Source organism: Zonotrichia leucophrys, chromosome 3 (genome assembly GCF_028769735.1).
Source record: "Zonotrichia leucophrys gambelii isolate GWCS_2022_RI chromosome 3, RI_Zleu_2.0, whole genome shotgun sequence".
Lineage (NCBI taxonomy): Eukaryota > Metazoa > Chordata > Aves > Passeriformes > Passerellidae > Zonotrichia > Zonotrichia leucophrys.
In genome coordinates, this window is record NC_088172.1 from 71,330,521 (window position 1) to 71,356,892 (window position 26,372).

Here is a 26,372-nt window from a genome sequence, read left to right on the forward strand (position 1 = left end):
AGGCGGGCGGCGGGCGGGGCCCGGCTGAGGCGGCGATCGCAGAGCCGAGCCGGGCCGGGCCGGGCTGGGCTGAGGGAGTGATCGCAGAGCCGGGGCCGGGCAGGGCCGGGCTGAGGGAGCGCCCGCGGAGCCGCACTCTGCGGTGTCCGTACTGACTCGCAGCTCCGCACCGAGTAGGGGCGGCTTTTCGGGCAGGAGGGGCAGGCGTGGAATGGTTTGAGTTCGAAGGGACCTTTAAAGATCACCCAGTTCCAGTATGCTGCAAATACTCCTGCCGTAGTAGGAGTATTTGCAGTAGTTTTGTTGTAACTTGTTTTTTTACTGTCATTGATGCCTCCATTTAGTCTCCCAGTACACAAGAATCTAAGCTTTTCTAAGAAAATCTACTTCTTACCAGCACTGTGACTCCCATGTCCATCCTTTGCTAGCTTTGTATTGTGCCCTTATGTGCAATAGCTTAGGATGGGCTTTTTTTAGATTGTATTGTTTTTTTTTGAGGAGCCATGAATTTTTGATATCCTAAACTACGTACAAGCAGTTTTCTCAGCTTAATTTCCTGATTCAGTTTGAGTTTCTTTTAATTTTCTTTCTGTACTTCGTACTTGATGTTTGGTAACACTGCAAGTGGAAAATGCCTTCCTGTTTAAGCATTGAAGTGCCACTGAGGTCATCAAAAGGATTTGCATCCTATCCTACTCTGGATTATGACAGACTGATAAACCCTGGTGTATATAGGCATTCCAAATATGAACCTTTCAGACATTGTAAGGCAGAGGAGGCCAGGACTACTTAAGAGTGTTAAAATGTGGATGCATCACTTGTTTTATACATTGATGTTTTCATTGTTTTATACATGATGTTCTCTGTTTCATTCTGATGAAAACCCAAAATGCTTGCAGAGTTTGAAGATGCTCTTCTAGAAGACATGTCTTTCTTAGTCTTGGGAGGGAGCAATAATGCTGTATCATGGAACTTGCAAAGGAGAAGAAATTCAGCGTATGGAAATATAAAGGAATGCACATAAATACAGATCTATCCTAGTTAAAGTCAATTATGGGCTTTGCAATAATTACTGGCCATTTTTGTATTATTGCAGCCTCTTCTCTGCAAGAACACTGACTCAGCAGTCAGGAGCAATCTAAACAGTAAACACCATGCTGCATCCAGGGAGTACCACGTGTGAACAATGTGGACGTTTTCAGTCCCCTTACCCTTCACCTGAAAGGATGTACATGGAAGTGCAAGGACTGGCAAGGTCAGCCATAAAGCATGGAACTACTCCTGAAGAATTGTATCTCAGGATTCTTGAGAAAAAATGGAAACAAGATACAGGTCTCTAAATCAATGGGTGACATATAAATAGTAATCTACTGCTGCTTTGAATGCAGTGTCAGGGATATTTTAATTAAACCATTAGAAGAATAGGTTCAAAGAAAGCAGGCAAGTAGTTAAGCTGAAAACTACTTTGCCTCAGGATCTTACATACCAGAACTTGGACATCAAGTTAATTAACTTACAAATTAGTAGAAGAAAAAAAAACATTATAGCCCAATAGATGAGTAGTTGATCTGCAGCTCAGGAAGTCCGTGAAGTGCAAATTCTGATCCCATACACTTTTTGTAGGACCTCACATTAGAATTCTGTATGGTTAATCCTCACATTAGAATCCTGCCTTTCTGTCAGGTAAGACCAGACCCCATGAACTCCATGGCAGGGTAAAGGCCTAACTTTGCATTTGATTCATCTTTACTGTACGCTGGAACTACTTGGAATTCCACAAAGCTTCTAATGGGAAAATTTTTCAGTGTAATATGCAGAACGTTCTGTGCATGCAAACTCTTCTTTACCCACAGTACTTTCTGAACTGTTCTGATCTCAGGTCAGCATGACAACAATACGAACTCCTACTCACCATAATATCAAACTACCAGTGTCTCAAGGACGAGTGCCCAGAGGTGATAAATACAAACATTTAAGAAGACAAGCATCCGTAGGTTTAAAATTTTTTATTGTGCTGCCAAGAGCCAAATTACAAGAAACCGCCTTACAGTTAAAAAAGTAAACAAGCAATCTGCTGAACCGCAGTGCACTCCGAGTGCCACATATGCATCTATTTTTCAGAAAATTATATCTGCATTTCTCTTACAAGAGCACAACAGGAACCAAAGTAAAAGAGTGTAATGGATACAGCACATAGGATAAATCATATCTTTAAAATAATAATAATAAAATAATAATAATAAAAACATTTTACACCATGTCCTATATCCTGCTAATATTTTCAGAATATGGCCTTGATTGTAAAACAAAAGCAAGCATTTACAATTTCTGGATAAAGACTGCTTACTCTTATGCAAGGAATGGATGTTTTGTCTTGACAAAATCTCTGTAGTTATTGGACAGAAACATCTCTGTTTCATTATCAGGTTGAGTACAAAACACTGGGGAGACTACATTTTTTCTTATTGATGGTTGGAAACTGAAGTTATATAAGCAGAAAAAATGTTGACCCTTAATGATACACCTATTTTTTTCTTTGATGCAAACAGCTAGAACACCTTTTTGATATTCTAAAACAAAAAAAAATTGTTAATCTTCAGATTAATAAATTAGGTCATTATAATAATAAATTAGTTTTTTTTTTCAGTTTTAAAGTTCAGCAATCTCTGACCAAGTATTTACAACAATACTTGAGAGTTCCTTTACAAAAAATACATTTTCTTTTCACATTAAGCATACTGGGTATCTGTGTCTCTTATGACAAGCATTTGTAAAAGAAAAAAGGCAATGCACAAATGGGTAGTTAGTATAAAAGTGCCAAGACCTGTTTGGAAAGTTAACATTGTATTATACAGTCAGAGTTATAAATGAGGCAAGCTACAACAAACTTCCAGCTTAATGCGGACAATATTCCAGTAGTTGTTTCAAACAATTGTTTGCAAACAAAAAGAAAAAAAAGAAAAAAAAAAAAAAACAAAAAAAAAACCAACCAAAATCCAGGAGCTGATTGTGTTATTTTATGGAGTTGATTAGTGCTGCATGTATATTGTCATCAGTGTCTCTAGCCAATGCATTCATTAAAAAGCCTTTTTAAGGCTAAGCAGGAAAAGAAAAATAAGAAACACCCTGAAATGTAGCAAGTAGCAAGAGCAACGCTTACTGCTATAATCGTGCACGAACTGAACGCACGCCAACACAAGAGTGCACACACACACACACACACACACAAACACGTTCAAATCAAATCAAATCAAACTGTAGGTAGAATGAGATGCTCTTTTCTTGTCTTTCCTAAACTCACAAGCAATTAAGCATTGATATGGAATGCCTGTTATCTGTTTCTGCTCTGGGTAAAATCTCTCTCCGATAAAAATACATTCAACAAGAAAAAAAATAGAAAAAATATATACTGTATACATAGTATTTTATATATACAGTATATATATGTATAGTGTATATACACATGCACGTATATATACATATGTATACCTACATGCATTTGTATATACATATATATACACAAACATACAAATACTTTTTGTTGTTTTTAGCATAATTATATTTACATAAATATTCCTATAATGCTAAAGTTTAAAGAAGCATGATCTCCTTTTTTTTTTCTGAGCTTCAAAAAAGGTGCTTGAGTAATATACAATTAAAATTAAGCAGCTTCCTAGCATGGAAGTAGTTTCTAAATCTGCATACCAGTAAATAAGAACATCAACAGGAAAAAAACAACCTTAAAACAGTCTCTTTTTTACTCTCTTGTACGCAAGAGCTTTGTCCAACAAAAATATTTTTCCTTCTCCTGTATGAACAACCAGAGATTGATATAAAATAACAAAACAAAACCACAACAGACAAAACAAACAAACAAAAGCCCCTGGAACTGCATGGTGTTCTTGACTTTTCCTTCCATCCTTCTTTCCTTCCTTCCTCCTTTCAATACTGCTGTCAAAAGATCCAGTGCTCATATCAGGAATTACTTAGGCCTCAGTCATTTGCTAACTCTGCTGAAGTCTGGCTAATCTAGCCAATCAGCTTTGAAGAAAACAAAAAAATAAAACAAAAAATAAAACCAAAAAGCAGCACAAGGTATAATTTTATACATCCTTAATAAACCCACCCTTTATTTTCTGCTATAATCTTTTCCTTGCTATTTCATTAACTACTGCAGCTTCTCATCATATAGAAAAATATTTGCAGCTACACCACACCTGTGATGTGACAAATTCTGTTCTAGGAGTATATTACTGTAGCAACAGCTGGAAAAAAAATAATCAGACCTTTTCATATTTTTTTCACCTGGGGTTAGGCTTTTGCTGCAACAGATGCAATTTCAGAGCAACAAGATAAACCACTATCCTGCTGCTCAGCAGTATATTTTCGTCTCCAGCCAAGCATGACCAGCTTTTCTTCTCTAAAGCTTCCTTTTTCTTCATTGCCTACCCCTAGCCCCTGATTCCCCCTCCCAAAAAACCTCTATAGCTATGTTACAAGCAAATACATCTTAACAAGTTTCAAAACTTTGGTTCTAAGAAAACACTTGGTCAGTTATCTCAAGGAAAAGTGGGAATGCTTTTTCTGGCACATTGCAGGAGTCAGAGCTCATCCCAGAAAGGTCTTAGAGCTGTACATGTAGTCACAAATCCAATACAATCCACTAAGCAACTGCACAATTCTAGTTTTATTTTAATAGCAGACTGTCTCTCCTTCTCTCGCTCTCTCTCTTTCTTAAATCCTTGGCAAGGGTGCAATTCTTCAAACTGTTTGATAGAAATTATCTGCCTGTAGGTTGTTCTGTTTCTGCATGCTGTAAAATCCACTGTATCTTGAATCTGGGTCTGCAATTCTTAGCATCCTCTGAGAACTGTCCACCTGGACCCTGGTACCTTTCTCGCAGTCCACATATACCAGTTGATTGTTTAGGCAAGAAGGCTGTTAAAACAGAAAGGAAATACTGAGTAAATCATACAGTTTCTCTATTTCACACATAACTTTTAAAGTCTGTTTAGGTCAAGTCAATATGTTGGGATCTCTAACTTGTGAGAGTGACCCCGAGAAGAGTTCAAAAGTCTCTTTTCCCAGCCCGGTGCTTGAAGAAGGAGTCAGGGCTCTTAATTTCTCGGTCTCAAGGTTGTTTATTGTATCTTATCTATAAAATTCTTTCTCCTGTCCTGCCAAGGTCCACTCAGCATGACAGTCTGAGGCATTCTGCCTGCCCTTTTTTAGTCTTTATACTAAAAACTACATATACAATGTTTACAATTACTTCCCAATACCTATCACCTATGTTAGACTGTGAGCTTCTACCCTAAACCAATCTGTAAGTGCCAACATCACAGCAGAAGATGGAGGCCAAGAGAAAAAGGCAGGATATGCCCAGATCCCTCCATCTTGCCCCCCTGAATCCCCATTCTAAACACCCCAAAATCTACTTTTTTACCTTGTGATAAATTCACTATCATGCTACTTAATTTGTCATGGCTTGCAAGATCTTCATCTAAGGTTGGTAACTTCCTCCATGGGTCATAATCAAAACCACAGGTATTTTGGGCTCTGTGCAAGGGTCTCTGAGACCTCTGGCAGGGTCTTGGCTGCTCAGGACAGCCTGAGGGATGTCCTGGCTCCTGACATCCCTAAGCACAAAACAAAATCAAACTGGCAATGAAAGGGTTTGGACTTTTGTTAAAGTTGGCCTATGTTAGACATAGTAACAGACCAACACTCCCTTCAGAGTCACCATTTTTCATCTTCTGAATGGAGTTCTGGTATTCTCATATCCTAACTGGGCTGGTGTAACTGTTTGTTCTCTGTTAATTCAGCACCACACAAAGGCTTAACCTGCTTGCCCCAGATGTGCAGCACCTTTTTTCCCAGACTTTTAACAGGCCTCTTTATTGCTTAACATTTTCCACAATGTTTTGTTCCCAGATTCGTAAAAATGGGATAGTGTAGTAAACCCCTCAGGTTTAGCCAGGGCCCCTTGGAGAATAGAATGCTGACACAGCGGCAAAGAAGTTTCCTGTCTCCAGGGACATCCGCCGGTACCTTATCCCTATAGCCATGTAAGGCAATATTGTGTTAACCCTACTATTGGTCACTTATGGTCACTCTAACACCTTTGCCATTGGTCAGGATTGGATCCGGGCCAAGGCTATAAAAGTAGCATACTGTACCCCTACTAACTCGGAAGAAGAAGAGCTGAGAGCCTTCACAGACCCTCCAGTAAAGCCATACTCGTGGAACAGCCAGTGTCTTCTGCTTCTCCTCTCTCTACCGTCTGCTGGAGCCTTAGGCCAAGGGAAAAGCTACCTAGCAAGCAAAGCTGAAATCACAAGAGCTGCCTAATCACTAAGAGCTGAACTTTCCCTGCTTGCTAGGGGCTGACCCGCGGCCTTGGTCTGAGAGCGAGCTAGCTTCGAGCACCCAGTCTCCTTGGGGACTGAGCTCTGGAGCTGTAACAGCTTGCATTAGATAAGACCAAGAAAGGCTTATTTAGGATAGCCTGGAAATAGACACAGCACCTTTGTTGGAGCTTTGTAGCAGGACACTGGAATCCACTGCTTCTTCTGGTTGATAAGCAGGAGCACGATGATCAGTAACAGCGCTATCGTGATTGGGATCGTCACCAAGGCAACCGAGCTGACGGATGCATCTTCACTGGGGCGGGGCCCGCTGCCACTCCGGTATTCCCCCTGGAGATGGTTCATGTCTGCAGGGCAATTGGGAGCATTTGGTCGTGATTAGAAACGGGCCTTGGCCACAAGGAAGAATGTAATTAAAAATGTCTCAGTTGTACTTCTTGTCACTCATAAGAATTGGACCTTCTCTCCTGCAATGTCACCTTATTTACATAAATTAGAACAGCTTGTATCTTGTAGAGGGACTATGTTAGTCAGGAAAAGGCCATCAAAAGAGAGGAGATAGAAAGAAATCTAAAGCACAGTAACTACCAAGTCTGACAGCAACCTCTTAACTCATCTGTGTTTGCATGATCTTATCTGATCACAACCAAATTCCCACTTGTAAAAAAATCAGACTCTGTGTTTCCAGGCTGAGGAGAGCTTGGAAATCTTAGGATGAAATAAATTTTTTTCTTTTTGACTTTTAAAAGGTTTACTTTTACTTTGTACTGGTAGGACAAGTACGATGTGTTCACTCTCTCATCTGTTGAGAGCATTTTACAATACCTGCAGCACTCAGCCTGTGAAAACAGACTGCTGGCAGTCTACTAGACTGTAGCAAGTTTTATATGTAATTGCAAAGAATGGTAACTTTCAATGACATATACAAAATTCCCTCACAGTTTGTAGTGGGTGTTTATAACCCCCAGGCAGGATAGTTACAAGCCAGCTAGTAATGCCTGAGAAATTAAAATGCTGGAGTTATAAAAGCTTAGAACTCTGTAAAGCAGTTACATTTCGTACATTCTTTCTCCAAAGAATAGAATGCTATGAGGACATCCTCAGATTAAAAAGAAATCCTCAGGTTTAAAAAAATTACATAATTTAGGTTGTCCTTCAGTTAGAAAAGGTTAACAAAAACTGTGGCACAGTGTTTCCTCTATGCTGGAATAATATTACAGTGCAGTTTTAAACAGAAGATGTATTTACATCCTTAGACACCCTCATTGGCTGTGTGTCACTATACCTGAGGTGTTTTTTTGTCTCAGGTCTGACATCATGGCTATGATATAAATTGGGCTGTGATACATGTTTTTCCACCTTTGTTTATCTATTCCTGAGAATGTCAAATGGATCAAATGAAGGTCTATCAACTCCAATGGCCTGCTTTCTAGTTTTTGAATCAGAAAAGACACCCAAGAATCACTTCTGATTCATCATTTTGTTGTATTCCTAATTTTATAGAACTCCATCATACTAACGCAAATGTTTCTTCTATGCAGAACATGGAGTGATAATGAGACCAAACTGTACAAATATAATTTAATCGACTGACTCATCTTTACTCAAAGCAAAATGCATGTACTGCACTGAATTATGTGCTGAAGAATATTCTCAGGTACAACTGCTACTTGAATAGGAAAAGTAGATTCATTAAAACATGGGGAATAAACACAGTCCTAAAGTTATCGTGGTTTGTATCAGATCTGACCTCTGTGAATGTGGATTATATCATTTTCACTTGGAGTCGGCCAGTTTGGTACTTCTAGTTCAACATCTCCTCGATGATTTGTCTTCTCAATAGGTATGTTAGTGGGTTCAGGTACATACATCTCTGTGAAATGAGAAAAATGTCTTTCACAAGTTGCAGGCTGCTTAACTTCTTCTTAGTGCTGCTATAATTGTGGAAATATATTTGCCCATATGCAGTGCTTTGTCCTTTAAATTCTTTGATTTGTTTCACAATTTTCATAATTTTCATCATTAGCCTGGGATTTTGTTTGAAAACTTATTCCATGTTGTACACAGGATACATACCTGTTGCCATTATCATTACCATAATGTGAATGGGACAAAGGACTGGTGTGGACAAACTTGCTTCTGAAAATACCATCCCAGAATACATGCTTAACTACAGGCTTGCTCGTCCAGATACTCCACAGAGTATCCTCTGTGATACTCAACAAAATCCCCCCCCCAAAAATGAAGGGAAGGCTATATCTTCCCAGCTGATATGTAAACAGTCCCTACTGGTTTCTTTGCCTTGCTTTTTTTTGTAATCCTCAGAGGGGAATTCCAAGAAGGGGTAATGCTGAATCTCCCCAGCTGTGCTGTCAGAAGGAGTTATCAGCTGACTGAATAAGGTGAGCAAACTTCTGCAGAAGTATATTAGGACTCACATTAAAAATCACTTGCAATTCTTATGCCCCTTGTGCCCATAGCTAAGAAAATGTCACATTTCTTTTAAGCCAAGTTAAAGTGAAAAACAAAGCAATGTGATATTTGAAAAGTAACCAACGCTCTCAGAAAAGACAGAAATGTTAATCACTATAACATAATCTGCAGAGATGTAAGGATATTAATTTTCCCACTTCATTAACATATTTCCATAGCCTTGTGAAAGGACAAAACAGGGGCAAGCAAGCAATTTTTCAGTTCACAGTTCTCAGAATAAGTGAAATTCAAACTATGTTTTTGCACAATGTGCCTATCTGTTAAGAATATTAATTTTCCTGAAGTCTAAAAGGCTGCTGCCTTTGTGATGCTGTTCAAACATGGACTGACATTCAAAACCCAATTACAAAACCTTATTATGGGCCCTAGGAAAGCAGCATGACAATAAACTGGGCTGTCACATCACATTACCTGGACACATGGGGCAGCAGCTTCCCTCCACGTTGATGGGCTCAGCACAAGGCAGAGGTGGGCAGCTGACTGTGGAGCACAGAGTCTGGCCCTGCAGGCAGTAGCAGTGCGTGCAGCTGTCGATGTCCCAGCGCTCCTCGTCCGCGTACGTTTCTCCACTGAAGTGGCACACCACTTTCTTTGCAACAGCATCTTCTGTGGAAGGAAAACTGTGCTGTGAGCCCGCACTAACAGCCAATTACACACAAATCAGATTTCATTCCTACACACAAAAGTGAAATAATTGCCACAAGGAAATCCCAGCTGTAACGAAAAGATCCTCTCTTCATCGTCCAGAAAATCTTTGTGAAAAAGATGTTATTTCTGCTTCTTTATGAAGTACATAATTAGCCTGGGCTGCTTCTCCTCATTTTCTTAATGCAAGAGGCTAGAGGATGGATGATTGAGACATGAAAAGATGATATCAAAAGTGCTGAGAAAATTAAGAAAAAATCATTCTCTCTGACTCTTTGAGGCTACCAACTACTCATCTTCCTCCTTGTTTCCTAGTCAATCCTATTAAGCTAAAATAACCCCAAACTCTAACTACCAAAGCTCAAGAATTATGAACTCTGTCTAGAATACTTAAAAAAGCAGATTAGGCAAGATGCCAAGGATTGGAGAGATTCTCAGGTGAAATAACTAGAAGTGCTTAGACTGTAATGATAAAACATATTTGAAGGGGATCTGATAATTCCCTACAACTGCATCAATGGAAAACCACGGAAAAGAGCAGTAACAAAACTCAGTACATTTTTTAATGGTTAATATGATATAAATTGGAAATCTATGTGATCTTTCTGCCTAGGCATTCAATACACCACTTTTTAATGTTGCATCCTGTGCAAGCCTTTTAGGTGGTCTACAGTAAACCTATTTCACTGAGAAGGAAGTAATGAATTGCTTAGCCTAGGATGTTTTTTGGAGCCAAAGAACTTTAAGGATAGCGAAAAAAACAACACAGCAGAAACTCCAAAAGCCAAGTGGTGCTTAATTTTTATCTTAGCTTCCTCCTGCCTTTGTTTCTTAGAGGCAAAAATTGTTGTGAAACCTGCTGATGACATGAGCTTGCACATTAAACATATGAACGAGATAATAGAATGAAACTTTTTAAACTTTCAGATAAATACTGGTTTAACATTCATATAGATTACATCTCCAAGTATCCCAGTTAGACATATTTACCCTGTGTCAGCCTTATTATATACTTTGGCCATGAGCAAAGGTTTTAATTAGTGACAACATAATAGAGACATAATCTGGAATAACAAGGCTAGCAGTCAGCAGACCAGTCCAACAGATCTGAGAGAGTAAATTCAAATACAAAAGAGGACCAGCAAGAAGTACTATTGAGAAAAATTAGTGGAATTATCTGAAAAGCACAAATGCTTCCCTAGGTCCTTGGTATCTCATGGCTTGCATGGCTTTTAGTATGGATCTCAACCTCTCCAAGTAGATTTTGTAAGTGAATGTGGTGTGGGCATGGGAAAGGAAGAGTGGGAGGAAAAGATGGCAGCCAGCTGCAGGAAGGGCATTAGGTTGTTCCCTAGCTGATGTGCATTTGGGACATAGAGCCAGCAGAACCCTGTGTCAGGAGGGTGTGTGTGGGCACAGGACAAGGCACACTGCCTGAGCACCCCTCTGCTGCTCGTTACCCATGCAGACCTAACCTTAGCACTTCTGGCCTGCTCAGATTAGCACCCAAAATGTTACCTTGCTTCACTTAGGACACCTTCTTCAATTCTGCAGCTAGTTTGTCTGGAAAAGTCCTTTAACTTGCTCAAGCTTTTCCAAATTTGTGAAGAACACATCACAATTTTATTCAGCAAATATTTTTTAGAAGAATGAGCAAAGGTAAAATCACAATTATGGTGCTGTACCTTTGAACCTCAAGAGGAAATTTTAAAGTACTATCCCTGTGAGTGTTTCCTGTTTTGGTGTCCATCTCTATGAAAGTATATACAAGGATGAAGATGAAGGCCACTACAGGTGCTCAAGAACAGTGGAAACAAGACAAGCTTGCAGTAAGAAACCCACATACAAAAACACAGTTCAGTGTCTAGCTCTACCCACTTCTCTCAAATTTCTTCTAGCTCCACCAGAAAATCAGCCTCATCTGGAAAATGACTGGACAGTCATTGCTCTGTTATCTGCAGAAGACTAATCTTGTCTCTAATCAAATAGATATCCCTTTATCCTCTGTAAACTAAAAGGTTATCTTTCCAAATTAATCTTTCTTTGCTCGAGAAAGACAAATGTTGAACACACAGGATGAAGATTCAAACAACAAAGCATCCATGACTAAAATTTTGAAGTTGAGTCTATACAAACTGGATCCAGAAAGAAGCAGAATAAATAATGCAGTGCTAAAATCCTGCATAATTTTTGAAATTCCAAGAAATGAAGCAGGTCTGTTTCCTCACTGCTTCCACAGAGTTTGCCTATGCCCAAGGAAGTGACTGAATCCCTATCCCTTGGGGTATTTAAAAGACATATAGACACAGCATCTGAGGACATGATCTAGTGGTGGACTTTGCAGTGCAGGGTTAACAGCTGGACTCACTGATCTTAGAGGTCTCTTCCAACCTAAATGATTCTATGATCTACACATTTTATCAAGTATTGCATAAAAATATTTAGAAAGAATCTGTACAAAGATGTGCTTCACAGTTCTCAAAAATGAAGAGTAAATGAGTAAGAACCAGAAAGATGGAAAATTAAGCACATGACCTGTCTTGCATGCAAGAGTATATATAATTCATGGAAGCCATAAAAAAAGTTTCCATGAATTTCTGTTATTTAAACCACAAAACATGTGACTACACAGGACAACATGGTTTAATAAAATGTAGCATCACTGAAAATCTTTATATCTGAGTATTAATTAAAATCTGGCTACTGCATTTTGCTTTGCTGAGTAGTTGCTACTAAAAAAACCATGAAGTTTTCATAGCTCACACATTTAAGTATTTGCAATATTATACAACTATACAGGATTCAAAGTAAATTAACTAAAGCTATGTCTACATGCTCTGTGTATATATTTGCAAACTTGACATGGAAGACGTAGGGCTTTAAAGGTTTCATTTTTGTAGCTCATATTGCACAAGTACCCCTGGTGCATCCCCTCCTCACCCACAGAATTCTTCAGTGCAGTATTCTTCGTGTTCTGACTTTACTGGTTTGGTTGCCCAACTTTCAAACACTCTATATATTTTTTAATGTTAAAATGTTTTCTGGGTTAAAATTATTTTATGGTTCAAACTCACTGGAAGAAAAATCTGCAGAAAGACAGTTGTCAAAGAAACTTTAAATTCTCCTCATTTTGTATGCAAATCATGAGAAGAAATAGTAATAGGATTAACATTGCACTTTTGCCTCAAAATGTCCTCAATATCTAAGTAGAATTCCAAATGCAACTGAAGCATGGATACTTTGTAACGCTGCCTGGCATTCTTCCATCGAATTCCTTGTACATCATATAAAACTATATCACCTATTAAAGCTATTTTATCTGAAAGGATATAGAGATTTCAAGAGTTGTATCGATGTCTGAACACACTTCACAATCTTTCTACCATCTTTCTGATGGACTGTTTTGTTTATAGATAGGCAAGTTGACTCACATGTTCAATTAAATATTTAAACCCATCAATTTCCTTATACTCCTTCTTGCTGTTCTTTTTTACTGTATCTCTCCCTACTGCTTTTGCAACTGAAGTAACCTTTGAATGCCTTCCAACAATGCTACAAATATTAAATTCAGTGAGTACAATATATGATTTTTCTCTATCAGCAGCTTCCATTCTACAGCCTTTGTACTTACTATGAACTCACAAAAGAAGTCATCTGTACATAAATACTCCTATTCAATGCACAATGGAAAAGAGATCTCCAATTTTGCTACTTTAAAAATGCCTGGAAATTTTCCTTGTCTACAGCAACCACCATTTACTTCACCTCGAAATTCAACACCAGTCTTTATGCATTTTCAGTATTTTAAAAAATATATATTTTCCCTGTTTTTATCTCAAAGGTACTATCATTAATGAAATTCCATTTTTCCTGTATTTTAATTTAGATGCCTTATTAAGAGTTCTCCATTCTGTGAAATTTCAGAATGCTCCAGCTCATCTTCTGCAGTCATAATTAATGTTTTCCTCATATTATTATAATCACATAAATCTTGACATAACATCTGTGCTACCTGACAGATCTTCCTTTAAATAAAATAATTTTTTTGTAATGTCTTTATCCAATAAGGTGTCTTACCAAGATTACAGGAGGATGGCCTCTGGAGTTTGTAGGCAAATTAGATGTATATCTCTATGCTCTTCTACCTAAAAACTCCAAATCATGATCCTCAAAGCTCCCCATGCAGACTTCACTCTCCAGTCTGACTGGTGGCATAGACTGCATCTCAGGGAAAGCATCTCAGTTTGGAAATAAAACTTCTGTCTTATTCCCAAGAAGGGAACAGCAAGTTCACAACTATTTTAATTCACTCACCAATACAGTAAGGACAACATTGTCCCTTTCTCAAAACAGGTCTCTCACAGGACACTGGTGGGCAAGACTCAGAGTAGCATCTAATCACCCCATCCATGCAAATGCAGCTAGTGCAGACATTGGGCTTCCAGGACTCAGCTGTCAGAAAAATATCTCCATCATCGTTTTTGCAGTAACTGGGCATGCTCTCATTGCTTGATGGAGAGGGCTGAAGAGTCTCATCTGTAAATATAAAGAGATTAGGTAATTTAACTTGCAGTGGGTAACTTCTCTCAGAGCTCCTTACCAGAAGGTTCAGTCTTGAACATAATGGAATTGTTACTCATTGCTTCACTACTTCAGAAGAACTGGAAGGACAGAGCCTTATGCCTCTTTAGCTCTTATATGGGATGAAGACCTCATGATATGCTCTAGCATAATGCTTGTTTAGACCTTTATTGAGTTTACTCAAAAAAGAAACTAAAACAAGTAAAACAAGAAATAAAAAAGAAAAAAAGCTTGGAAAAAGCAGAGCAAGGAGAAAAACAATCACCATCAGAAGCAACCCCTCAGAAAGTGATTCTGCTGTAAATTGCATGGTGTATAGGAATTCATCTGAAACAAGAGAGATTAAATTTTAAATCTAAAACCTGAATCCCATCTTCTACCATGTCAGCCCAAGTTTTTGAATGATGCAAAGTGAAAAGCTATTATGCTGCTGTCACCTTCACTAGTGGCCTTAGATGAGCTAATTATAAGCTGTTGAGAAACAAATGGAACTTGATCGTGCTTCAGCCTGATGCCAATGGTTTGCTTTAATTCTCATGCCCATCCATGGAGGAGACATGTTCCTGCAATGAAGCTGTACCTTAACAGACTGTGACAGTGGTCACAGGGGTTCTTGGATGAGGCAAGAGATGAGAATGTTGACTCCATGTTTAGAAGGCTTGATTTATTACTTTATGATATATATATATATTACATTATAACTAGACTAGAAAGAAATAGAAGGAAAAGGTTTCCTCAGAAGGCTAAGCTAAGAATAGAAAGGGATGATAACAAAGGCAGCTGGCTCAGAGAGCGAGAGCCAGCTCTGCTGTCACTGGTCACCGAATCCAAACATCCACAGGAGACCAATCATGGATCCACCTGTTGCATTCCACAGCAGCAGATAACCATTGTTTACATTTTGTTTCTGAGGCCTCAGCTCCTCAGAAGGGAAAAAATCCTAAGAAAGGATTTTTAGTGAAAAGATGTCTGTGACAACAGACATTACAGATCAAGAAACAGGACTAAGAAAAAGAGAAGAAAGGATTCATAAGAGCACTGAGATGAGATTTTCAATCTACCTGCATTAAGTTATGAGACTAAGCTTATTATATAGCCTGTGAGGAAAGATCAGCTCCTCTGAAACAGTATTTTGAAGTAAGGAAATGTTCACTATTAATAATGAAAAAATATAAGTCAGGAGAACTGGCTACCTTGTTTACATAAATAATTACAAAATATTTTGTCAGGAAAAAGCCCCACACCCAAACCCAAACAAATACCTTGTAGCAAAACCTAATGGCAAAAATCAACTTCTATTTTTTCCTAAAGTAAATTTTAAAATTTTGATTTGAATAAAGGCATATTTTTTTGTGAGTTTACATCCAATTCACAGGTTTGTACTAAATTTCCATTGCAATAAACTTCCCCATTTGCTATGTAAAATAGGAATTTATGTTCATTTATAATTGAATATCTTTCCTTGGGGGAAAGCAAATCCCGTTATCTTCTTGACACTGTGAGGCAGTCTAGGAGGAATCTGGCATGCCTGCCAGGCTGGAATGCTTTGATACTACTCAGCTGCCTTCAAATCACTATCAGAATGACACCATGTGAAGGTAAAAGCAAACGGAGACCAGTTTTTAAGACCAAATCCCAAAGAGGCAAGACAGTAATGAAAAGGCTCATAGAAACCAAGCTGTGTAGAAAGAAAAAGAAACAAGCCTGTATCTACCTAACACTTTGATTGCTTTCAAAGTTTCTCTAATCCTGCATGTCTCCACAAAGGAGTGCATATTTCATAAACATTCCAAGGATTCTGGTTCTTACACAACCCCTACGTTATTAGATTGCTTTCAAGATTTTCCAAGTTCAGGGCCACAGCTCCCTTTACACATAGGATCTCTCTTGCACACAGTCAAGTTTTGCACTTGAATTAGAGAACTGCAGGCTGTCACTGCAAACTGCAGGAGAACAAAGGCACCACAACAACCACCACTGAGCACACACTGAGGCACTCTCACACTGAAACATCAGACATCCTCAGATCAGGGAAGGGCTCTGAGGACAGCTGGATGCCAGCACGTACCTGGGCACTGTGGGCAGCAGGAGTCCTGGGTGCGGGTGGGGCTTTGGCAGAGCAGGGGTGGGCAGACTTCGGTCTCGCACAGGACACGGCCACTGTGGCACGTGCACTGTGTGCAAGAATCAATGTTCCAGGTCTCTCCTTCTACAAAGTATTCCCCACCAGGAGCGTGGCAGATTGATGGACTGGTGAGCTCTGGCTTTTGCACTATTATTTCATCTGGGAAAAACAGAATTGGAAGAGAGGCAAAATCAACTGTGAATCTTATAATTAACAACCGTACACAAGGTGAAGAATTTCTGTTATTATTGAAAATACATATATACATTATTCTTAATGAAGCTCTTTTGACTTTATGGCACCTGCATCTCATGAAAAATGGGAAATATATAAGCAGGAAACAATTTGAGAATCAGTCTGAATAAAGATTAGTTAATATAAATCAGAGATAAGCATTCTTGGCATTTCAGAAAAAAATAAACTAACTTGTGATTTGGGAATTCCAAGAGACAATTATCATTTTCTGAAAAATTCTCATGATCAGACAGTTTCTTAACTGCTAAATATTAACTTCAGATACAATTCCTGAAAGGATGGATAAGTAAGCTTCTCCTCTGGGATTTAGGAAGTCTGGGTAAAGGTTAAGTTTCCCAAAAGATATGTGTTTATATCATCTGCATCATTAGATGCTACATTTAAAAAAACAACCAAACAACCCCCCCTCAAAACCCCAATCCCCCAGAAAAGAAAAAGCAAAACACAGAATTCCACCCCCCAGCCCCCTAAAAATGTATAAGCACTTAACATCGGTGGAAGTGCTTCATCACTGTCACATTTAAAAAAAAAGTACCTGCCAAATTTGAAAAAAAAACCCCATCTGGATATAAAGAAGTGCCACAATGTGTAGCCTTATCCTTCCAGTAATTGTATCTCAACAAATGAACCTTACTTTCTTTTCAAAGAATTATTTACATCACCTCTGCAGCCCTGGCTAAAAGATTCACCCTGGCCATTTAGAGAATAAATCTGACCTCTTTCAAGTTAAGGAAGGAACTGAAACTGTTTCCCTTTTTCAGCATGAGCATCCTCCAGCCTCTGGGGTATAAAAAAAAAGGGGGAACTCTTCACCTCTTGGTGATTTAAAAGATGAATAAAGAAACCTATCGGGTACCTTGAGTACTTAAGCATTTACCATCAAGAAAAAGTTATGCCACCATCCTCAGCCTGCTTAAAATCCTTTGAAGCCTATCCCCCACTAGGGGCAATAAGGGCAGTAATAGCCTACCATGCTGGTTGTTTTGGACCTGGAGCGAGTCCACCAGCTTTTCCCATGCATTAGGCATAGATACCAAGATGCCTCGCACCCTGTTTTTTCAGCTGTGGAAGCCATGAGTTTGAAAGCTACAGGCTTTGAAAGTGAAGCTTCAGTCTTATTATTGATGTCCTTCAGCCTGAATTCAACCCATTTAATAACAGACAGTTAAGTTAGGTGCCTCTGTTAAGAACTGAACCTCCTCAGGTTTCCTATGCTGTGAATGGAGGAGAAGATAAAAGTGACTTCTTGCTAATTGTGCTACACCTCTAAACCACTTTCTGAAGGTGCCTCTCACTCTTCACTTCATTATAATGGTGCCTAATGTGAACATCATACTAACCCAAATATCCTGGTTAAGAGAGAAAAATTAAGTGTACAGCAGCTCCTCTAGGCATTTAGGCAGGTGAAGGCTCACAAAGTGCTTGTGGCTTCTCTCCATGTTTCTAGCACTGCTGTTCCTGTCTGGAGAGTGGCGTTTGTGCCCTTTGCTCTATCACACTGCCACGTAGAGGAAACGCCACTCAATTGTGTTTTCATTTCTGGAGAATGATTGGTAGAACTCAAGGAAGCTGAGTGTGACTGATCTTAGTCTATTCACAAAGTCCTGTGCTTTTCTTTCAGGGAATTATTTTATCTTTCACCAGTTTGCTTATGCCATGCTTTTCCAATTGCTTATATTTATGAACCACATACATGATTCAGCAGCATTTACCTGAAATAAGATTGTTAGTCTGCTGCCTTGTCACTGTTAGATTTTTATTTCAGCTGGAACAATATATTACAAGTTATGCAATGGCATCTTAACTCACCATAGCAAAGGCAATACTAAGATCTTCTGGAAATTTTCTGAGTCATCTCCTTTGCATTTAACTTTCTGCAAAGTCACAGGCCTGTCTTGCTACAGCTCATTACTGTTCCTGATCAAAAAAGCACAACTAGATAGCACTGCTTTATGTTGCCTACTGCTCCCTCAGCAGCACTGATAATGATGCATCACTGCAACTGAAGTGCCACAAGTGTGCAACTACATTACCTCAAGAAACAATTGGTCAAACAAATACACACTTTCTACATAGCATGGTTCTGTGGAACAGTAGCAACCAATGGCTTTTAAACCTTACAGGAAACCTTAAGATTTTTACAAGCATTGTGATGATCCATATAAACCTCTTAATATATAGAAACATGATTATAAGGGACGTTTTAGCATTCAATATCTTGCTCTGCTGAAAACTAAGTAAATGTGGAATAGAATGTAACTGCATTTTTTTTTCAGTTTACAAAATGATCTATGAGAGCTGCCACTTCCCTGTGGATGAGTTAAGAGTGCAATTCCAAACCCAGGACATCAGGACTGCTAATTACTTAAACATCCTTATGGCAGATACATATGAATGACATGCTCTCAGTCTCACAATTCCAAACTGCATTCCAATCTACTTAAAGCCATGATATATATTAAACATCATCAGAGGGGAATCAATATGTTCAAAATAAAATCAGAATTACATTTCTAACAAATATAAGACCTCAGTGGGGAAAACCCCCCACACTGAGACTAATTTGACCATAGTAATTCCTACACTTATATATGCCATCTTTAAAATGCTGTGTCTGCATTGTAAGAGTTTACACGAAGTATGACTTTACTTGAACAGAAGCTAGGTGACCAGTGGCTTGAAAGCAGGATTGATGTCAGACACAGAAACCTATGCAGACCCTCTCTCCTAAAGGAATGGACACTGCTGGCTAAGCAACTGCTTTTCTAAAAGAGACCAACATTGCTGGTGCTCAGAATCAAACGTTGATCTCATCCACAAGAAACGTATAGTGTGAGATAATAGGTTCTGCTAACTTTATTTTGACCTTTCTTCCACAAACTGAACATTAGGCTTGTGAATGAATTTACCCAAACTTCCTCTCCATACACAAAGTAACTAGCTGCTGGCCACCTGAAAAACCAAAATTCCCATTACTCTTATTTGAATGCCCTGAGGTATTCTGCACATGTTCAGTAAATCAACATGCTGACATTAGAATGAAGTCAAGGATGACTCTTGGGGACCTAACAAGAGAACTGCTGGAATTGGAACAAACACCATATATTTTAAATTTTGAATCTTGTTTGTTTTTATAAGACAAGACTGATGTTAACCTGTCCCCATCCATATGAATTACATCAGCCCCTGCAATACTACACAAATCATTGTGAAAAGGCTGAAAGAGAGAGACCCTTTGGAATCTTCCATCTTTCTGGGGACTGGCTGATTTTTCCAGTTACCACAAGGTGTGAACTGGCTTGGAGATCACCATTTGTCTGAGCAATCTAAAGAGATTGGTTATCTTAGGTCACTGGGAGGATGCACTGTTCTCTCTCACTTTCAGAAAGAGGATCTGTTTATTTTGCCCCTAGGATTTCCTGTTCTTTACAAAGTATTAGAAAAAGTTCATAATTGCTTATATCCTGCCAATACTGTCTTGCTGCTCTCTATTTATAGAAGCTTCATGAGCCTCATTGCTCTTACTTGTACCATGAGTTCCAATAAAGTCATAGACAATATTACTCTATTACAAATTAATCTATTTAGCACATAAAATACTGTAGGAATAATTCTGAAAACAGAGGGCATTAATCTTACATTGTACCCATACTTTTTCATAGATGTTTCTCATCTTACTAAAATGATATTGGAATGCAACATAAACTGTACTTGGCCTTTCCACTGAAAGTATGGAAATAATAATCTACTGCTGGTGGCATAGGAGCCTTCCTCAGAACACAGAATCATAATGTTCAGTTACTTAAGAAATCTGTTTGTGCACATCTCTGAGGGGTTGTAAAACACACATTTTAATAAAACTCCCCTTCAAAATCAAAAATGAAAATGTAATGGCTTATTACAATACTTGCTATTTTTGGTTACAAACTAGAAACTTTCACTTGCTCTTACTAGTTTAAAGATTCCAATGTGTCAAAGATTAACATGTTAGGACCCACAACTTGCATATGCTTTAAATATGTAAGTTCGCATTTTCCACAGCTGAGAACTTAATGACAGCAACTCATCACGTTACATTAGGGCATAGAAACCTTCATCTCTGCCTACGACTGAAGTATGCGTGAGATTATTTTAATGTATTAAGAAACAGAGCACAAGTGAAATGAAACTTGATTACAAAGCATGAGGAAGAAGCCACGTGTTACCTGGACACGATGGACAGCACTGCCCTGGGTGTATGGTGGGGTTGGCGCAGCTGGGCACGGGGCAGGTGATCAAGGCGCACATTTCCCGCCCGTTGTGGCAGTAACATTCCCGGCAGCCGTCGTGCCAGCTCTCCTCGTTCTCGTGCCGCCGCCCATCCATGGACAGGCAGGAGCCCGTTTTAACAGGAGGCATAAGGGAAGCTGTTGCCTCTGCAAAAACCAAAGAAAAATGAGGTGTCCTGATAAGCATCTGTTGGTTAGGAAGAAACACCAACTTTGTGACTGGATTGCATTTATTTTTAAAGCACAAATTAGACCAAGTAAATAACAGTCCTATCATTTACACTTAAAAGAACACACAGGAAACAATTAAAAGGTACACTGAAAGGGGCAATAGGATGTCCTGTAGTATTTCCTTGGAAAATATAATCACTTTCTTCTGATGAACCTATACTTTTTTAATCAACCAGAAATGTAGTAGTGTCTAAATAATGTAAGAAAAAGGAGAAATGCCAAAGAAAAAGAATAGGGAGGGAAATAGCACATAGTATGAAGCATATTTAAAATGACATATTTAAATATCATAGCACATTAGATTATCTATAATGAATCTGAGAGCAAGTAGAATATAAAAACATTTAAATGAGCTATGGATAGTCTTGCAAATGATAAAAAATTGCAATCAGGTGCTAACAGGGTAATGGTAGATACTGGAAATATGCCATAAAGTACTTCCTGTGAGAAATTATTTGTTTATATTACTACAATAAATGAGATATTTGCAAGAGAATTATGAGAATTTCATCCCTCACTTCTTTTAGCTTTTACTGAGATGAGAATACAGTAGCTTAGACTGTGGTATTACTTTCATTCAGTCAGAACACACAAGCAGTTGGTCCAGGGAGGATAAAGTTTCATTTGTATCTTAAGGGGTATTTAAGTGCTGCAGGATTCAGCCTCAATATATTCTTTGTTAATCAGCAGAGTGAATTTAGAGCCAAACACTCCCTCATCCACATCACTACTATGATGAAGGATGCAGGAGCAGTTTGTCAGTGAACTGACTTGTTTTCAGTGGTATGCCAACCATGTTCTGCTGACATACATATAACGTTATTTGTACTAAGCTCTTAATTTCATTTCCTTTTAAAAAAGGATAATGTATGAGAAGCAGTAATGTTTACATGTAATTTTAGGAAGCGCTCAGCTTTTTTGCTTGTTGGTTTTTTGGTTGGTTGGGGTGTTTTTTGGTGGTTTTTTTTTTGTTTTTTGCACACTAGTATGTAGGTCAGCACTTCAGCTGTGGCAGATCTATCAAAGATGATTTCACAAGCAGATGGTACAAAGTTAGTTTGAGGCACATTATCAGAATAGAAAGCCAATGCACAGAAGTTACATTAGTACACCATTTTGTGAACTAAACAAAAATGCTGCATAAGGATAAAATACTTCTTAGAACAGACTTCATCCTGGTGCATGAACAGAAATACTATGAAAAAACTTAAATTCAGTTACTCTACTTTCATAATTTAGCATTAAAGTATTTAAATTATGATTTGAATTATTATTGCTGGAATATTGTTCTATATTAAAATGATTATTGACACTCAGAAGTCCTACATAGTAAGACTTTGCTTATTTAGCAAGGGAAAAGGGTTTCTGAAGCAATCAGATTTTTTCCTAAAAAGTACACTCCATAATTTGGACTAACATACATAAGCAGGAACTCAAAATTAGGTTCACAAACTGAGATTGTAATTAAAAATTGGAAAGTGAAAACAATCAGTACAAAAGCTAATATTTGAAAAAATCCAATGTGTAAATGCAAAATGGGAGTAATTAGCTAACTAGAGGTATCTTTGAAATAATCTGAGATACAGTAGTTCAAAAGGAAAGAAAGTGCAATGTGACAGCACTGCAGGAGAGGCAAGGTCAATATAAGACACAAGTACAGGAGCACTGTAAATTTAAATACAGCACTACTACTTCTACTAGTCTGAAGATTTTCTATGGCTAAAGCACAGTATCAAAGTTTTGAACAAAGTGATGAGAAACTGCAGTAACTGGGTTTGTTTGACTTAGAAACCCATTTCCCACCCAAAAAATGTTTACAAGTCTCCATTTGTAACCCCTTAAATATTGCAAGAATTCTAAAGGGAATGGTGCTTAGTTGCTCCATATGTTGCTAAGCTCAGGAAAACAAGTAACCAGTTCAATGTGTATAAGATGAGACACTAATTTTAGAAAATTCATTTAAAAATGTCATATGTTTCTAACCACAGGACAACACTATTTTAGAAATGTTTGGGTTTTTTCTCTTTCTGTTTTGTTGTGGTTTTTTGTGTCTTTTGAAAGTGGAGATTCTTAATAAATTAAATCTTAGACAAACATCTGTCAAGGATTATCCAGATACACCCTATTTTATGCATGAGTAAAGAAGTGGGCTCTCAGTTTGTCAGATACTACTCCAGCTTGTACTTCTATGGTTCTATTAATCCTAGCACAAACTATTTCTGGCAGAAGCAATTTAGAAAGTGGAGCTAATTCACAGGCAGGGGATTTACCCAACCCTTCCTCTTAGTTAAGGATTCTGGGTCAAAATTTTAACAAGGACTCACATTTTCCCCAGAACATACTGGTAATTGTTCTAATCATTCTTCGACAAAACTGCAAATGAAGTGATGTTGAAGTGCTATGTGCATGGCTTGGTATCTTTATGATCATGACAACAGTAAATACTACTTAGAGATGGATCAAGTTAATTTCCCTAAATAATTGTGCACATTTTAAAATCCATACTTGTTAAGGAGAGCACTTAAAAGTGTGCATACACATAATTAGTGACCAAAGTTTATAGTCTGGGGGGCAATTACGGTACATCTAAGGGAACACTTTGTGTGTATTTAGTCACAGTATTATGACAATCAGGAAAAGTGTTTTGATTGTGAGACAAATGACAAACCGAGTAATAAGAATTATCGCAATGGGACACCATTCAGCAGTTACCCTTTCTTACTTAATTTTTAAAACTTCAATTTATAGTAAAAGCCATATAATGTAGCTTATGTCAATGAAATCTCTGCTTCTCACATCTGCAAAATATGTTCATAACATTCAACTTTTATTTTGCTAGAAGTCTGAAAGTTTCTTAAACTGTCTGCATTGTAAAATATTATATAGAAAAAAGATAGTGTTGGATATTTTTGATTCAAATAATTGCATGTTTGCCTTCAACTACAGGAGAGTGACTTCAAGAACTCATATATTTTCTACCAGTGCTTTGTTCCCATAGCTTACTCTTTTACATTTTGGTTTTTTTTTTTGTTTTGTTTTTTTTTTTTTTTTTTTTTTTTTTTTTTAATGCAGAAGAAATAGCGAGAAGTTGAGAATAGGGTCATTGGACAAAGCAATGGGAAAGTAACAAAACTTACTTGACTACAGCTAGAAATCAAACCACACAAGTAAGAGTCAAAGAAAATAAGCATGAAAAAGCAGTTAGGATGAGAGAGAAACTGAGCAAAACCAAAAAGTTATGAAACGCAACACATGGAGATAAGCAATGAAGGAAGTTGATACCCAGATTAATAGAGAACATAACCTGAAAATATTGTAAGGAAGAGAGATGCTGAAAGCAGCACAAGTATATGGCAGACAGCAAATGAACATCTGATCTCAAGATCCATCTTAAACTTGGTGGTTATAGGTTGGGGATGTGGCATGTGTGAAATTTTTAGCTTAAGAACACCAAGTCCTTTGTCCCGGGCAGCTGTTCTCTCTACTCATTGTTCATTAAGATTGCCTGAAAAGCATCCAAGAAACAGCACTGCAATTTTATGTGATATACTGGATATTTATCAAATCCAACACTTCTTTGTAAAGAAAAGGCAATGGTGAAAAAGGCAAGATGAACATCACTACTGAAAAAAATGCCCTGAACTTCCTCATTTGTAGTAGTTGCTTATTAAGAGCCTAATCCACTTTTTATTAATGATAACAAACTTTTTGTGACTTTGCAGTGGGAGATAAAAGCAGAGCTGAAGCTTTCTGTTGAAGCCCAGATGAATAGATAATAACAAACACCACAAAACAATACATTTCTTTGAGCAATGTTGAACTGGTTCCCCCCCAGTTACCGTATTTCAATTTGTAAATATCCTGTGCAGTGTTGCTTTTCTTCCACCCTGGTTTCCACCTGCTTTGCAAACAAGTTGTAGTTAGAGGTGGTAATGCAGGGGCACTTACCTCTGCACTTGCAGATAACACAGCCATGACTGTTCTGCTGGAAGCCCAATGGACAGATTTTACCACAAGGCAGGTTGGGGCACTTCTTACACCGACAGATTTCACAGCCATGCTTGTTCTTCCTAGATGAGCAAAATGAGTTGTAAAAGGTCAGCAAGTCACTTTAAATATCTACATCTTTAAAGCAAGAGCATCCCCCCTAAAAATGACTGATGAGCAAAGAAAGTTATTGTTAATTGTCACCCTTAGATTCAGTGGTTTTATGGGCTGTACAAGCTTTATGGGCTCCATCCCTGGCATACCCTCCCTCCATTCAGTGGATCCTATGCTCAATGTTTCCTTGTCTTTTTTCACAAAGGCAGATAACACTATTCAAACTTTTGGCACAGATGTACAAAACAAAGAACAGACATGGGAAGTTATAGAAAATGATCTAGCAGGACAGAGGGGAAATAAATGATGTAAATCTCTAGAAAGCCTGGCTTCAAGCTGTAGAAAACTTTATCTAATTTTTAGTTAAAAGGCTGAGAATAACGAATTGCAATACAGTGGAGTGGAGAATGAAGACTTTATGTATTCCTATCCCATCAAAAGGAATGCTTCTTTCCATTACTGTGTAGAGCTTTTAAACAGTGAGCTTTATCTAGCAGATTTTTTCAGACAATTATGAAAAAGTTTTTGTTTCTTTAAAGATGCACCAACTCAATATTTCCAATTACTAACTTTTAACAGTCTTAAAAAATGGTCATAAATATGATGATTAATCCCCAACTGCTCACTCTCTAATATACTTGTCTTTTAATATTTCCTTCTTTTGTGTCCTATTTGTGACTAAATGTTTACATTAAAATAGAGATTTGTCCTCCATTACACCCCATGTTTTTAATGAGCACAACACACCTGGAAGTCAAATACATGGCGCTTTTAAAAAGAATTTGGCACAGTAGCAGTAAACTGAACAAATATGCTATACAACCACAAATCTAAATAATTTTCACACCAAGGTAAAACTCGAAGTGAAATGATCCTAAAACAGTCCTTGACACAACTTTAGCCCTTTATATTACCAATAGTTCCATATGAAGATATCTTCAAGTGCTATTAATTTCATTCAGTGTAATTTTTCATGTATTTTGTAGAGAATGACAAGATTAGAGTGCTCATTTCCAATTTCTAAAAAATCATCTGAAGACTTTATTAAACATTAATTATTTAAAAATATCAGCCATTGTGCATAATAAAATTATATTATGTGTGTAAGCCCATAATTTAAATTGAAAACTATTCTCCAAATAATGTGAAATGGTTTAAAGTTCATATATTTTTCAGGTGCACAAAAATGTATGGGAAAAATCATCCCAAAGACAGAGTTCCTGAAAACACTGGCATCAGCTTGAAATCAACTCGTTTTTAAACATCTTAATCTTACAACTACCATACAATGCCCATTAAAATGTG

At 37.9% G+C, this 26,372-nt stretch overlaps 1 protein-coding gene across 1 annotated transcript in view; it reads right to left on the minus strand.

Annotated features, from left to right (window-relative positions):
- Nucleotides 1-1,991: 1,991 nt before the first annotated feature.
- The window catches only part of CRIM1 (cysteine rich transmembrane BMP regulator 1), a 175,377-nt gene continuing 150,996 nt past the window's right edge, over nt 1,992-26,372 (minus strand). The window contains exons 10-17 of the mRNA XM_064708779.1: nt 24,915-25,036; nt 20,673-20,882; nt 16,156-16,371; nt 13,821-14,042; nt 9,273-9,467; nt 8,119-8,241; nt 6,528-6,715; nt 1,992-4,938 (exon numbers count right to left, since the gene is read on the minus strand). Coding sequence (XP_064564849.1) covers nt 4,762-4,938; nt 6,528-6,715; nt 8,119-8,241; nt 9,273-9,467; nt 13,821-14,042; nt 16,156-16,371; nt 20,673-20,882; nt 24,915-25,036 — 1,453 coding nt within the window. The 3' untranslated portion in view covers nt 1,992-4,761. The remainder of the gene's footprint in view (nt 4,939-6,527; nt 6,716-8,118; nt 8,242-9,272; nt 9,468-13,820; nt 14,043-16,155; nt 16,372-20,672; nt 20,883-24,914; nt 25,037-26,372) is intronic.